Below are 14,213 nucleotides of genomic sequence, written 5' to 3' on the forward strand. Positions count from 1 at the left end.
GTGAGCGTAACGCGTGCATTTCGGCTACTTCCGAGTGGCGTGGCTGTCTTGTTACGTCACAACACATGATACCTCAGTAAACAAACCATTTCATCTAATGAGACAAAAACAAGATTTTTCCAGTGTTTTTTCAAATTTTCCTAATATTTTACAGATTTCCCTGAAGTGTTTGAAATTCCCTGATATTGTGTGATTTCTAGAACCTTTGGCAACCCTGGTTCCATCAAAAGAGAAAACCACATCCAGACATGCTACAGAAAATCTAACGACAGTGTTAAAGTTGCCATAAAGAGACAAATTTAATAAAATTATTACGAAGGCTATTAACATTTACACATAAAATTGTTTATAACAAGAGTAACAAGAGCTATGGAAATGCTACATATGCCTATGTCACACCGTTGGACTGATCTTGAAGTCAGCTATAAAATGACCATGTTTGTGATAATAAATGAAATGCAGCTTGTTATAAATGATTTATTGAACACGTGTTAATGGAGTGCCTGAATAATGAGTTCTTCACAGATACAAAACAGATTAACATCAGCAGAAACAATTTATCCTGTTATTCCTACTTTCTGATGTTTGTTTAACAAGAATCTTTATGGGTCAACACTTGTAAGGTAGATGTTTGAGTAACATTGTATGGACGTGGCAAGCTGAATAAAGTTATGAGTTTGACTGGCACATGTCGTTCTGTTTCGGAATGTATAAAATACAAATGACAGCTGATTATTCTACAATGTTTAATGAGTAATGAAGTACTATCTGTCTGCAAATTGTCTAAATATGGATATAATATATGTTTGAAATGTGTAAAATTGTAAAACTTGTACTCAAAGACAAAGGGGGCCAAACTTCATGATGACCAGTTGACTGTAGTTGTCCATCACATGGTAGATGTAGATAGGTAGGCAGAGCATGGTTTAGTGTCTTTTGATGCTCATGTCTGGTTGGGTAAAGTTGTTGGTTAGGTTTGAATGGTCAATGAGTATTTACGCGATAGTCAAACGACAGAATTGCACACCAATAGCTCAATAAACAGAGGATTAACTGCTGATTAAATGTATGTGTTTTATAGTTGATCTGTTCTCCTTTAGTATTTTTGAATTACTGATTTTCAGAATTTAAACATATTAGCATTGCCCCTAAATCCTTAAATGAACAATATTGTAAGCTATGTGTATTTCTTAATATTTGCTGTTGTCACCATACAATAAATTAACAGTTCAGTGATAGGAATATTTCCATGTGCATCTAATCAGAACTTAGTATTTTATTTGGTGTAACAGTTTGGGACTTAGAAAATGTTTGAACAGTGAGTGCTAGTATAGATATCAGTGACTGAAATTTGGCATGCTGAATGAACTTACTGAACTTCAGGAAGTTTATTCAGTTTCATTGGTTTGGTGCACCACACAATGTCTTCGGCTCACATTCTACATTGCCTGCAAACGTTCTTATTGCTCTGCTAGGTCAATTATTCCATATCTTATTGCTTCACCGTGTTATAATACATGCCTGTGGAAGACTACCATTCAAAGTAACTTGTATTTGACCTGAATGAATTGATACTGAACTCTGATCCTGGGGTTGAGCTAAATCATTATCCTGATACCTTTCTTATCTCCTTTATTTAATAATCTGTTCATTAATTTACCTACTTTTTAAACTATTCACAGATTGTACATTAGGCACGGCATGTGAACATTCAGTGCTTTTATAAGGGCTTAAATCAACAGCGCTCAACTGAACCACTATTTTTCCAAATGGGGCCTATAAAGATTTCAGTTTCTGTCCTCTCCCTCTGGTGGTTATGTAGCAACAAACTGATTTCAACTGAAACTGATTTCAGCATATTTATCAGTTACTGTAAACCTCCAGTATCATCACAACTATTTGCTCTTGTCCAGGTCTAAACAGTTTTAGCCAGACTCGTTGAAGAGTGCCATATACATTACTTGCCTAGGATGCCAAAATATGTAGAATTAGTCGTGTCCAGAAACAACTTAAAATTTTCAAACATCTATGAGATTATAAAAAAACTTTAACCTCCAACTATCAAAAGAAATTAAAGTAAAACAGAAATGTTGAAATATATCAAATCATGGGGAAAGGACCATATAATAATTAAATTTTTAAAGCAGCTGGGAAAAAGGCTACACTTAGTATTCAAAGAAGTATAATAAGTATAAGAAATGGATTCATATGAATGGGAACTTACTTTAATAGATATCTGACTGACCAAAAAAGTGAAGCACCCAGAAGATACGGCCAGATGTCAATGTAACTTTGTACATGAATTTTGTGTGTATGTTTGTGTTTGTTTGTGTGTCTATCGACCTGCCAGCGCTTTTGTTTGGTAAGTCTCATCATCTTTGTTTTTAGATATATAACTTTGTACATGTACACACAACAGGTCGGTATGTAAATGATTAGAGTTGCAATTCCCCGTGACATGTAGAAACGCTGTCAGAATGCATTAGTGTTTTTAACAGGCCTAATAAGACATATAAGTGTCATGAACAGTGCCAGATATTGAGTGCTCACTGTGAAAGACACAGAGCTGCCATGTACTCACGTACAACAGCTTCACCAGCAGCTGACGGAGGCTGAAAGAAGTCTCGCTGTGAGTACCCACTGGTATGAGAGGAGCTCAGTGTTGGGCTAAATGGAAATGTGAGAGCAGGAATACTCTTCATCAATGTTCTGGACAACCACATCTGACCACCACAAGGGAGGATTGCCATATTGTGCACCGGGCACATTGCAATCCCTCCACGACTGTGCCTGTCATCCAAAAATAAATAATGAAATCTCTGCAACATTCTACGTCATCTTGCACCATTGGTCAGAGACTAGGAATAGCCAGACTAGAGAATTACCAGCCCCTGACAGGATGCCATTAACACAACAACACAAAAGGCTGTGTTTGTAATTGTGCTGTGACCAGAAAGGGTGGACTGCTGATGAATGGCGCTGCACTGTGTTCAGCAACGAGTTGCAGTTCTGCACTGCCACAAATGACCATCTACAGGAGAAAGGTGGTGATCTTAGGAGATGTGTCATTCTTCCAGGTTTTGTAGAGGCACAGCTTTGTTACTCCCGACATCACGGTGTGGGGAGCCATCGGGTATGACTTCAGGTCATTGTTGGTAATGACTGAGGGAACTCTAATGGCACAATGATACATCAAAGACATCCTGCATCTTTGTGTGTTACCTATCATGTGACAGTATCATGGTGCCATTTTTTAACAGGACAATGCTCATCCACATATGGCACATGAAGTGTCTGCCTAATCATGAGGTACTCCCATAGCCAGCAAGATCCCCACATCTATCCACCAGCTCAGATGTCAACTCAGTTCCAGTGCCAATATCTGGGATATCAAGGAAAAGTTGCAGCAGTGGTGGGACAGCTTGCATCGCAAGAGGATTTTATGCCAATTGAATAATGCATGCATCCAGGGCAGAGTGGTTGCAACATCATACTGATAATTGCTAGATGCGTGAAAGATCTCTTGCGCGCGTCGTTTGGTGATGATCATGTGCCCAGCCGCCACTTTCGTCATGCTTGGCCTCACAGGTCCCCAGACATCAGTCTGTGCGATTATTGGCTTTGGGCTTACCTGAAGTCGCAAGTGTATCGTGATCGACCGACATCTCTAGGGATGCTGAAAGACAACATCCGATGCCAATGCCTAACCACGACTCCGGACATGCTTTACAGTGCTGTTCACAACATTATTCCTCAACTACAGCTATTGTTGAGGAATGATGGTGGACATATTGAGCATTTCCTGTAAAGAACATCATCTTTGCTTTGTCTTACTTTGTTATGCTAATTATTGCTATTCTGATCAGATGAAGTGCCATCTGTCGGACATTTTTTGAACTTTTGTATTTTTTTTTGTTCTAATAAAACCCCATGTCATTCCAAGCATGTGTGTCAATCCAGAAAGGCTGAAAATTTCAAAAGTGAAGCCATTATTTAAAAACGGCGACAAGTATAAGGTAGAAAACTACCGCCCAATATCTCTCCTCCCAGCATTTTCAAAAATATTAGAAAAACTGATGAAGCACCGAATCAACAAATATCTAAATGACCATAATTTACTTAACAGAAATCAGCATGGCTTCCAAGCACGTAAAAATACCGAAACAGCAGTAATGTGCTACACTGAACAAATAATCAAAAATCTAGAAAAAGATTATAGTGTAGTAGGAGTAAATTTGAACCTCTCCAAAGCTTTTGACACTGTGATCCAGGACATTCTTTTAGAAAAATTGGAAGCGTTGGGTATACATGGGATAGGAAAAAAAATGGTTTGAATCATACCTAAAAAACAGAACACAGGTTGTAGGACTGACATCAACTTATTCCAACCACAAAATAAATTCAGTATTAGAGGCAAAAAATGTAGAAGTAGGAGTACCACAAGGCAGCATCCTAGGGCCCATATTGTTTCTTGTCTATATAAATGATTTCCACACCTCAGATGATGCAGCCAAAGCAATTATATTTGCAGATGATACTAGTGTGATAATAAGTGCACCAAAGCAATTGCTACCAACAACTGCTGATAAAGTTCTAAATTACATCCACTCTTGGCTTAATGCAAACAGATTGACATTGAATGTAAATAAAACAAATTATATGCAGTTTGGGAAAAGATGTCAAAATGTAAATCTCGATCTGGTGTGGGGTGACAAAAGCCTTAGACAGAGTGACATCCACAAAATTGCTGGGGATTCATGTTGATGAAAACTTAAATTTTAATGACCACGTAATAAAACTTCCACAGAAACTTAATTCAGCCTGTTTTGGCCTCAGAATTATTGCAAATGTTTGTACCTCAGAGGGTGCCAGAATGGCATATTTCGGCTATTTTCAATCTCTTGCCACATATGGAATAATATTCTGGGGTTCCACAACAGGGCACCTAAAACAAATTTTTTTGTTGCAGAAGAGGGCCATCCAAATAATAACTCACAGTCATCCACAGACACACTGCAAACCCATATTCAGAAAGCTTAGAATACTTACTATACCATCATTATACACTCCTGGAAATTGAAATAAGAACACCGTGAATTCATTGTCCCAGGAAGGGGAAACTTTATTGACACATTCCTGGGGTCAGATACATCACATGATCACACTGACAGAACCACAGGCACATAGACACAGGCAACAGAGCATGCACAATGTTGGCACTAGTACAGTGTATATCCACCTTTCGCAGCAATGCAGGCTGCTATTCTCCCATGGAGACGATCGTAGAGATGCTGGATGTAGTCCTGTGGAACGGCTTGCCAGGCCATTTCCACCTGGCGCCTCAGTTGGACCAGCGTTCGTGCTGGACGTGCAGACCGCGTGAGACGACGCTTCATCCAGTCCCAAACATGCTCAATGGGGGACAGATCCGGAGATCTTGCTGGCCAGGGTAGTTGACTTACACCTTCTAGAACACGTTGGGTGGCACGGGATACATGCGGACGTGCATTGTCCTGTTGAAACAGCAAGTTACCTTGCCGGTCTAGGAATGGTAGAACGATGGGTTCGATGACGGTTTGGATGTACCGTGCACTATTCAGTGTCCCCTCGACGATCACCAGTGGTGTACGGCCAGTGTAGGAGATCGCTCCCCACACCATGATGCCGGGTGTTGGCCCTGTGTGCCTCGGTCGTATGCAGTCCTGATTGTGGCGCTCACCTGCACGGCACCAAACACGCATACGACCATCATTGGCACCAAGGCAGAAGCGACTCTCATCGCTGAAGACGACACGTCTCCATTCGTCCCTCCATTCACGCCTGTCGCGACACCACTGGAGGCGGGCTGCACGATGTTGGGGCGTGAGCGGAAGACGGCCTAACGGTGTGTGGGACCGTAGCCCAGCTTCATGGAGACGGTTGCGAATGGTCCTCGCCGATACCCCAGGAGCAACAGTGTCCCTAATTTGCACTATGCATTTAAAATAACAATCAGGGATGTATACAGGCTATATTAATTTCATTGTATTATTATTAACTTCATTGTATTATTTTGTTTTGTACTTATATATTGTTTGTGTCCCATTTCTTTGAAATGGCTTACATTTACCCTTGACAACATCCATACAATATTTATTGTCAACGGATGGATAAATAAAATAAATAAATAAATTTGTACCTCTCTATCTACATTATCCCATGATTTATTCAGTTTTCAAATTTATACTGACTTTTTGATCACCCGGTATATTTATCTTCAAAATTACATCCTCACTTATTCTTTTATATTTTAATGTGAAATTAATATGATGACTAGCTTCGAAGAATATAATGTTAATATGTTGTGACTAACAAGAAAGTTAATGTTCCCAGAACGAAATTATCACTCTGCAGTGGAGTGTGCGCTGATATCCCACTTTCTGGCAGATTAAAACTGTGTGCCGGACCGAGACTTGCACTCTGGACCTTTGCCTTTCACAGGCAAGTGCTCTGCTAACTGAGCCACCCAAGCATGACTGACAACTTGTCCTCACAGCTTTACTTCCACCAGTACCTCATTTCCTATCTTCCAAACTTCAAAGAAGTTCTCCAACAAAACTTGAAAGACTAGCACTCCTAAAGGAAAGAATGTTGCACAGGCAATTGCCCAGGCTGTGGCTAAGCCATGTCTCCACAATATCCTTTCTTCCAGGAATGTTAGTGTTGCAAGTTTTGCAGGAGAACTTCTGTGAAGTTCGAGACGAGGTACTGGCAGGAGTTAAGCTGTGATGACGGGTCGTGAGTTGTGCTTTGGTGGTTCACTCAGTAGAGCATTAGCCCATGAAAGGCAAAGGTTCAAGTTCAAGTCTCATTCCTGCACACAGTTTTAATCTGCCAGGGAATTTCATGTTCATGTTAATTATAAACAGTAAACAAAATTGTTGTTTCTGTATAATCTCAAATGTATCATGTGTTTCATCAGAAAACATGTACTGAACATTACAAGACTGAAACAATATCAAGCAATACAAATCCAAAACTGTTATCAATATTTTCATTTTGTTATTCTGGCTCAAATCTTGGTACTTTCACATGTTCTCCGATTCAATTTTTTCTCTGCTACTTTTTCCGTACTCCCTAAATCTCCTGATACATGATATTTTCATGGTAGTGCATCTTCTATTTGTAAAGAAGTTTAATTAAAATGTTTGTTGATAATTCATTAAGCACCTCATTAATGATGTACCCACAATAACATAAACCACTGATGTTACTTTAGATTGAGGTGCAGTCTCTAATAGTTGTCTTATTCTACTGTGATTCTTCTTGACTCATTCAACACCCTTCTTCACAGTGGGGATGTGAAAAACATGTTGTGTGAGTATTTCTGCTCGCTATGGTCCTTTTTATATACTGGATTGTCATCTACATTTGTTCATTTATTCTTCCCGTCCTATTTGGTGACCCCTATATTGTCTCTCATTGTCAACCTTTCAACCAATGATTCTGTCCTGTCTCTTACTTATGTTTTCCTATCAAGATATTTTTGATTCATTTATCATTGCTTCTGAATTAGCTATGTCTTCTAAGTAACGGGGAATGATAATCTGTATTTCCAACTGCCACATATTTTCCATTTAAGACTTCTTACTCTCATTGTTACAACTCTGTTTACAGAAAATGCATCCATTAAATCACACATCTATACCACAATAAGTTTGTGTTATGAGAGCAGAAATTAAAGTACAGTACATATATAGTAACATTACTCTGTGTGTGAAAAAAACACTACAATAAATACTGGTTTAAAATTATACTAAATAATTATTTCATTTTATTTACCTTCGAGCTATTTCAACAACTTTTTCAAAGGGTTTCTCCCAAGCATACATTTTAATTACTTGTATCCCAGACACTATTTCAGTCATTATACGAACTCTGTAATCTGTCCGCACAGCTATTTGAAGACGGAATTTTGATGTCAGCTGACTCATATAACCTGTAAAGATTTAAATGAATTATTTGATGGCTTTCTTTCTGCTGCTAGCAGCATTATAACACTGAACATTTAGTAATACCTGGTACTGTTTTAGGGCATTTAGACCAGAAATTGGTGACAACACAAATACATCATAATTATAAAGCCCATTTAAAAAATTGGTATTTGTAAATGGCTAAACATAATGAAACAAACAATACAGTCTGTGAAAAACAAACTCCGAAAGTTTGTTTTGAACATGATGCCAACAAGTTAGTATGAAAATGGCAACAGGGGCACCACCAACTGCAACTGCTGAAAATGGCTGTGAATCAGGCAGAGAATGCATTTTACTTGCTACAATTTGCACATTGCCAATCAGCAGAGAGTGTGCACAGAGTTTTTCTTGGCAAGTTTTATACGACACATCCAGTTCACAACAGCATAATGAATTGGTACAGAAATTCGAGGATCCTCCTTCTTTGCTGAGAGAACTGTCAACGGAATCACCTACTTTGACTTGCTGCAGTTGTGTCATGTCACAACTTGAAACTGTTAGCAGGGATTTAATCTTTCAGTAATTCACAATTGTGAATGAGGTTATGTGAATGAGATGTTGTCACATTGCTGGATAGGCCACAGCCACCTGGCTGCCACAGTCACCAGCCTTGATGTCTCACATTTTTTTCTTGTGTGGTTACATCAATGGTGGTGTGTATGCTCCACCAGTACCGCAGAACCTCAAAGACTTGCAGCACAGCAACACAGCAACTGTTCCTACTGTCACTCCTGATATTCTGTGTCAGGTAGGGGCGGAAATGGACTACAGATTAGATTTATGGCACATGATAAAGACTAGACACATAGAATAAAATATATAAACATTGTAAAAACTCTGACAATTTGCCTTTTTCACATTGTATAATTTGTTACATTGTTCTTGTCCATTTATCTGTATCAATTTTTTTGAAATTTTTCACAGGCTTTACAATTACCTTGTACTTCTGGTGTTATCCTGAAACAGCCATAAGTTCCTCAAGAGTATCTTAGTTATTTATAACTCATAAGCTATGTAGAATAAATTTACAAGAATTGTCGAAGAGTTTGTCCCAGCAGCCATTGAGGGAACAGGTTGGAACAGCAGCAAATTGTAGCACATGTTGGAAAGAATGATACCTATCATCCAGGTTCTAAGGTAAAACTTGGATTATTCCGGCAACTGACAGAGAATGTTGAGAACACCACTCTTGTTCAGAGAATTTAAAGGAACCTCACAATCTGCAGCATTTTCTCTGGAAATGATCATGGCCCCTGAATCTGAATTGAGCAGAAAGCTTGAACCAGAGACTGTGAAGATACTGTGACATTCTAGGCAGGAACTTCCTAGACTTGTGTGATAAGTTTGAGAACTGCAGGGTCTCCCCAAGTACAAAAGCACTGCACCACATATCAGAGCTGCTAATCAGGTACGTGGCTGTGTGGGATGCACAAAAGACTTTTTTAGATTAGGCAACTCCCCATCCAATCCACAGAATAAAGATAGCACTAGGGAAGTAGAAGGTATTAGTGTAAGATCCAAAGAAATTATCCCCATAGATGAGACTATGAAAATTCTAGTGATCAACTGCAAAAGCATTCAGATCAAAGTGCCAAAGCCTGAAACACTTTCTAACAGCACATAATATTAGTAACAAAAAGCTGGCTAAATCCTAGTATTGTCAGCAGTGAGATCTCTGAGGTAAATCTAAATGTATGTTTAAAGAATACATTAATGAGAGATGGAAACAGAGGAAAGTCCACTGGACCTGACGGGATACCAATTCGATTCTACACAGAGTACGCGAAAGAACTTGCCCCCCTTCTAACAGCCATGTACCGCAAGTCTCTAGAGGAACGGAAGGTTCCAAATGATTGGAAAAGAGCACAGGTAGTCCCAGTCTTCAAGAAGGGTCGTCGAGCAGATGCGCAAAACTATAGACCTATATCTCTGACGTCGATCTGTTGTAGAATTTTAGAGCATGTTTTTTGCTCGAGTATCATGTCGTTTTTGGAAACTCAGAATCTACTATGTAGGAATCAACATGGATTCCGGAAACAGTGATCGTGTGAGACCCAACTCGCTCTATTTGTTCATGAGACCCAGAAAATATTAGATGCAGGCTCTCAGGTAGATGCTATTTTTCTTGACTTCCGGAAGGTGTTCGATACAGTTCCGCACTGTCGCCTGATAAACAAAGTAAGAGCCTACGGAATATCAGACCAGCTGTGTGGCTGGATTGAAGAGTTTTTAGCAAACAGAACACAGCATGTTGTTATCAACGGAGAGACGTCTACAGACGTTAAAGTAACCTCTGGCGTGCCACAGGAGAGTGTTATGGGACCATTGCTTTTCACAATATATATAAATGACCTAGTAGATAGTGTCGGAAGTTCCATGCGGCTTTTCGCGGATGATGCTGTAGTATACAGAGAAGTTGCAGCATTAGAAAATTGTAGTGAAATGCAGGAAGATCTGCAGCGGGTAGGCACTTGGTGTAGGGAGTGGCAACTGACCCTTAACATAGACAAATGTAATGTAATACATAGGAAGAAGGATCCTTTATTGTATGATTATATGATAGCGGAACAAACACTGGTAGCAGTTACTTCTGTAAAATATCTGGGAGTATGCGTGTGGAATGATTTGAAGTGGAATGATCATATAAAATTAATTGTTGGTAAGGCGGGTACCAGGTTGAGATTCATTGGGAGAGTCCTTAGAAAATGTAGTCCATCAACAAAAGAGGTGGCTTACAAAACACTCGTTCGACCTACACTTGAGTATTGCTCATCAGTGTGGGATCCGCACCAGATCGGGTTGACGGAGGAGATAGAGAAGATCCAAAGAAGAGTAGCGCGTTTCGTCACAGGGTTATTTGGTAACCGTGATAGCGTTACGGAGATGTTTAACAAACTCAAGTGGCAGACTCTGCAAGAGAGGCGCTCTGCATCGCGGTGTAGTTTGCTCGCCAGGTTTCGAGAGGGTGCGTTTCTGGATGAGGTATCGAATATATTGCTTCCCCCTACTTATATCTCCCGAGGAGATCACGAATGTAAAATTAGAGAGATTAGAGCGCGCACAGAGGCTTTCAGACAGTCGTTCTTCCCGCGAACCATACGCGACTGGAACAGGAAAGGGAGGTAATGACAGTGGCACGTAAAGTGCCCTCCGCCACACACCGTTGGGTGGCTTGTGGAGTATAAATGTAGATGTAGATGTAGAAACTCAAACCAGCTGAGATACGAATTGAATCTGAATGTGAGATAGTTCGAGCAAGGACAGTATCGAGGGCAGGCACACACTTGTAATTAGATCCCTTCAACAACCATCAGACTTGCCCTCAGACATAACCAAAACATTTAGGAGAAACTTAAACTTCCTTGTGCAGATGTTCCCCAATCACACTGTCATCACTGGAGGAGACTTTAATCGTTGAACAACTGATTAGGAAAACTACAGTTTTGTATGTGGCTAGTGTAACAAGACATCCTGTGAAACAACGCTAAATATTTTCTCTGAAAATTACTTGTGGCAGATAGTTTGAATGCACACTCATGAACTCATGACAGAAACATAAAAGATCTAAAGTCAACAGATGGACTTGATCTCTTTGAGATTTTTGCTAACCATGGGAGAGCTGCAGCATCAGTGATCATCAAAATACAAAGGGCAACTAAAACAAAGAGGAGGATTCATATGTTCATTAAACTGGGTGAAGAAACAGTAGCATCTCATATGAAGAAGGTATTCTAAAATTTAGGGATGTTGAAGTCCACATCCTTATGCTCTTTTATAAAGATGGGTCCAGGAGGACAACCACAATTTGACTCTTGCACCACAACTATGAGGCATGTTCAATAAGTAATTAAACATATTTTTTTCTCAGCTGATGTAGTTGAAAATGCAGAATTTGCTGTGGGACATTGCAGAATATTCCTGCTTCAGCCCATACAGTTTTGTGAAGTTTCGATATGTGATGGTGCCATACACAGCCTCCGGAATGGCATCTATGGAGGTGCACTCCAAGCAAAGAGATGCAATTTTCTTTTGGCAGAAAACCAGAGCATCACAGATTTTCATAGGTGGTTGCTGAATGTCTATGGAGACACGACAAAAGCACAGTGAGTCACTGGGCGAGGCATCCACCATCGTCACAACAAGGTCGTGCAAACCTGCCCAATCTCCTGCGTGCTGGCTGGTTGCACACAGCTGTGATTCCTGCAGTGTTAGAACATGCAGACGCTCTCACTCAGTGGATCACAATGAAACACAGCACAGCTCAAGTGGACATCTCTGTTGATAGCGCTGACACACTCATTCACTAGCTGGGGTGCTCAAAGGTGTGAGCCAGCTGATGTCCTTCCTGCCTAACAGAGAACCATAAAGAGCAATGAAGGACTATCTCTGCAGAATTGCTTGCATGTTACGAGATTGATCATGAACATCATTTTGTCGACCATCGTCACAGGTGATGAAACATCGGTTCATCACTTTGAACCACATACAAAATGACAAACCGTGGAGTGATGCCACACAACCTCTCCTCTGAAGAAAAAGTTCACAGCCGCACCCTCAACTGATTAAATCCTGGTGATTGTCTCCTGGGACTCTGAAGGGGTTATTCTGTTTGACGTCTTCCTCCATGGAGCTATGAGCAACTCTGAGGTGTATTGTGCTACCCTGAGAAAATTGAAGAAATGACTTCAGTGCGTTAATTGCCTCAAAAATGTAAATGAACATCCCCTTCTCCATGACAATGTAATGCCTCAACCAAGTCTACACTTCAGAGAGGAGCTCACAAAACTTTACTGGGCTGTTCTTCCTCATCCACCTTACAGCCCAGATCTCACACCTTCTGACTTCATCTGTCTTTGGCACAATGAACGATCTACTCTGTGGGTAGCAGCACATGAATGATGAGGAGGTTATTGCTGCAGCAAGACATTGGCTCTGACATCAATCAGTAGAATGGTATCATGCGAGCATACAGGACCTCTCTGTAAGGTGATGTAAGGCTGTCACATTGAAAGAAGATTAAGTTGCAAAATAGGGCTTTGTAGCCAAAGAGTGGGAAATAACATGGTGCACTGGAATCCTGAATAAAACCAACCTGCTTTAAAAAACGCTCCTGACTTTATGTCACTGAAATTGTACAAGTTGCCATGGCCTCATGCAACCCCTGTCAGATTCCATATAGAATTTGCAGTCGAGTTACCCACTATTTGTAACTATAATATATCATAGGGGGCTCAAAGAACAAGATGAGCCCTGCAGTTAAAAGGAAGCATAGGTTACACCCATCTCAAAGAAGGGGAGCAGGAGTCATCCCCAAAACTACCATCCAATATTATTGAAACCATGTGTTGTAGAATTGTAGAACATATTCTGAGCTCAAATGTACTGATGCACTTTCAACAGAATGGCCTCCTTCATCCCAACCAACATGGACTCTGGAAACATCGGTTATGCAAAATGCAACTCACACTTTTCTCAATACAACTGCCTGAAAGCCATGGATCAATGGTAATAATGTAGATGTAGTATTCCTCGACATTCAAAAAGCATCTGACTTGGCAGCATATCAGTGTGTATTAATGAAAGTATGGTCATATGGGAATCAAATGAAATTTGTGCCTAGTCAATGCACATAAACAAAAGTGTAGCCATATGGGGATTAAATGAAATTTGGGAGTAAATTAAAAATTTATTGGTAGGGAGGATGCAGGATGTTATCTTGGATGGAGAGTCATAAATGAATGTAGAATAACATTCTGCCATGTTCAAAGCACTTAAGCCACTCACAGCACTACATGTGACTCATACTGTCCTCCTCAGTTAGTTTATGTTCTAGGAATCACTTGTACAGAAAAAATATACAGAACTGAGTTGGTAATTTTTACTCACCACTCTTTACACATTAGAACAACAGATACTCTTCTGCACAATAGAAGGAAGTTGGCAAAGAGAAACTTTTTCTGATTGTTTTCAAATTTTACTTTAGTGTCTGTCAGGCATTTTATATCAAAGGCTAAGCTATCAAAAATTTTAGTTGCAGAATAGTGCACCCCTTTTTGTACTAGAGACAATTTTAATGTGGAGTAATGAATGAAATTTTTCCTTCCAGTATTGTAATTATGTTCATCACTGTTCCTTTTGAACTGCATGGCTTATTTACAACAGAGGGGATAAATATACAGTGAAGCAACAACCACATGC

At 39.9% G+C, this 14,213-nt stretch overlaps 1 protein-coding gene across 1 annotated transcript in view; it reads right to left on the minus strand.

Moving 5' to 3' along the window:
* Positions 1-14,213, minus strand: part of LOC126163184 (ATP-binding cassette sub-family C member 4-like) — a 293,006-nt gene that overhangs the window by 144,840 nt on the left and 133,953 nt on the right. The window contains exon 6 of the mRNA XM_049920135.1: positions 7,822-7,978. Within this exon, the coding sequence (XP_049776092.1) occupies positions 7,822-7,978 (157 nt within the window). The remainder of the gene's footprint in view (positions 1-7,821; positions 7,979-14,213) is intronic.

This window comes from Schistocerca cancellata, chromosome 2, assembly GCF_023864275.1.
Source record: "Schistocerca cancellata isolate TAMUIC-IGC-003103 chromosome 2, iqSchCanc2.1, whole genome shotgun sequence".
Lineage (NCBI taxonomy): Eukaryota > Metazoa > Arthropoda > Insecta > Orthoptera > Acrididae > Schistocerca > Schistocerca cancellata.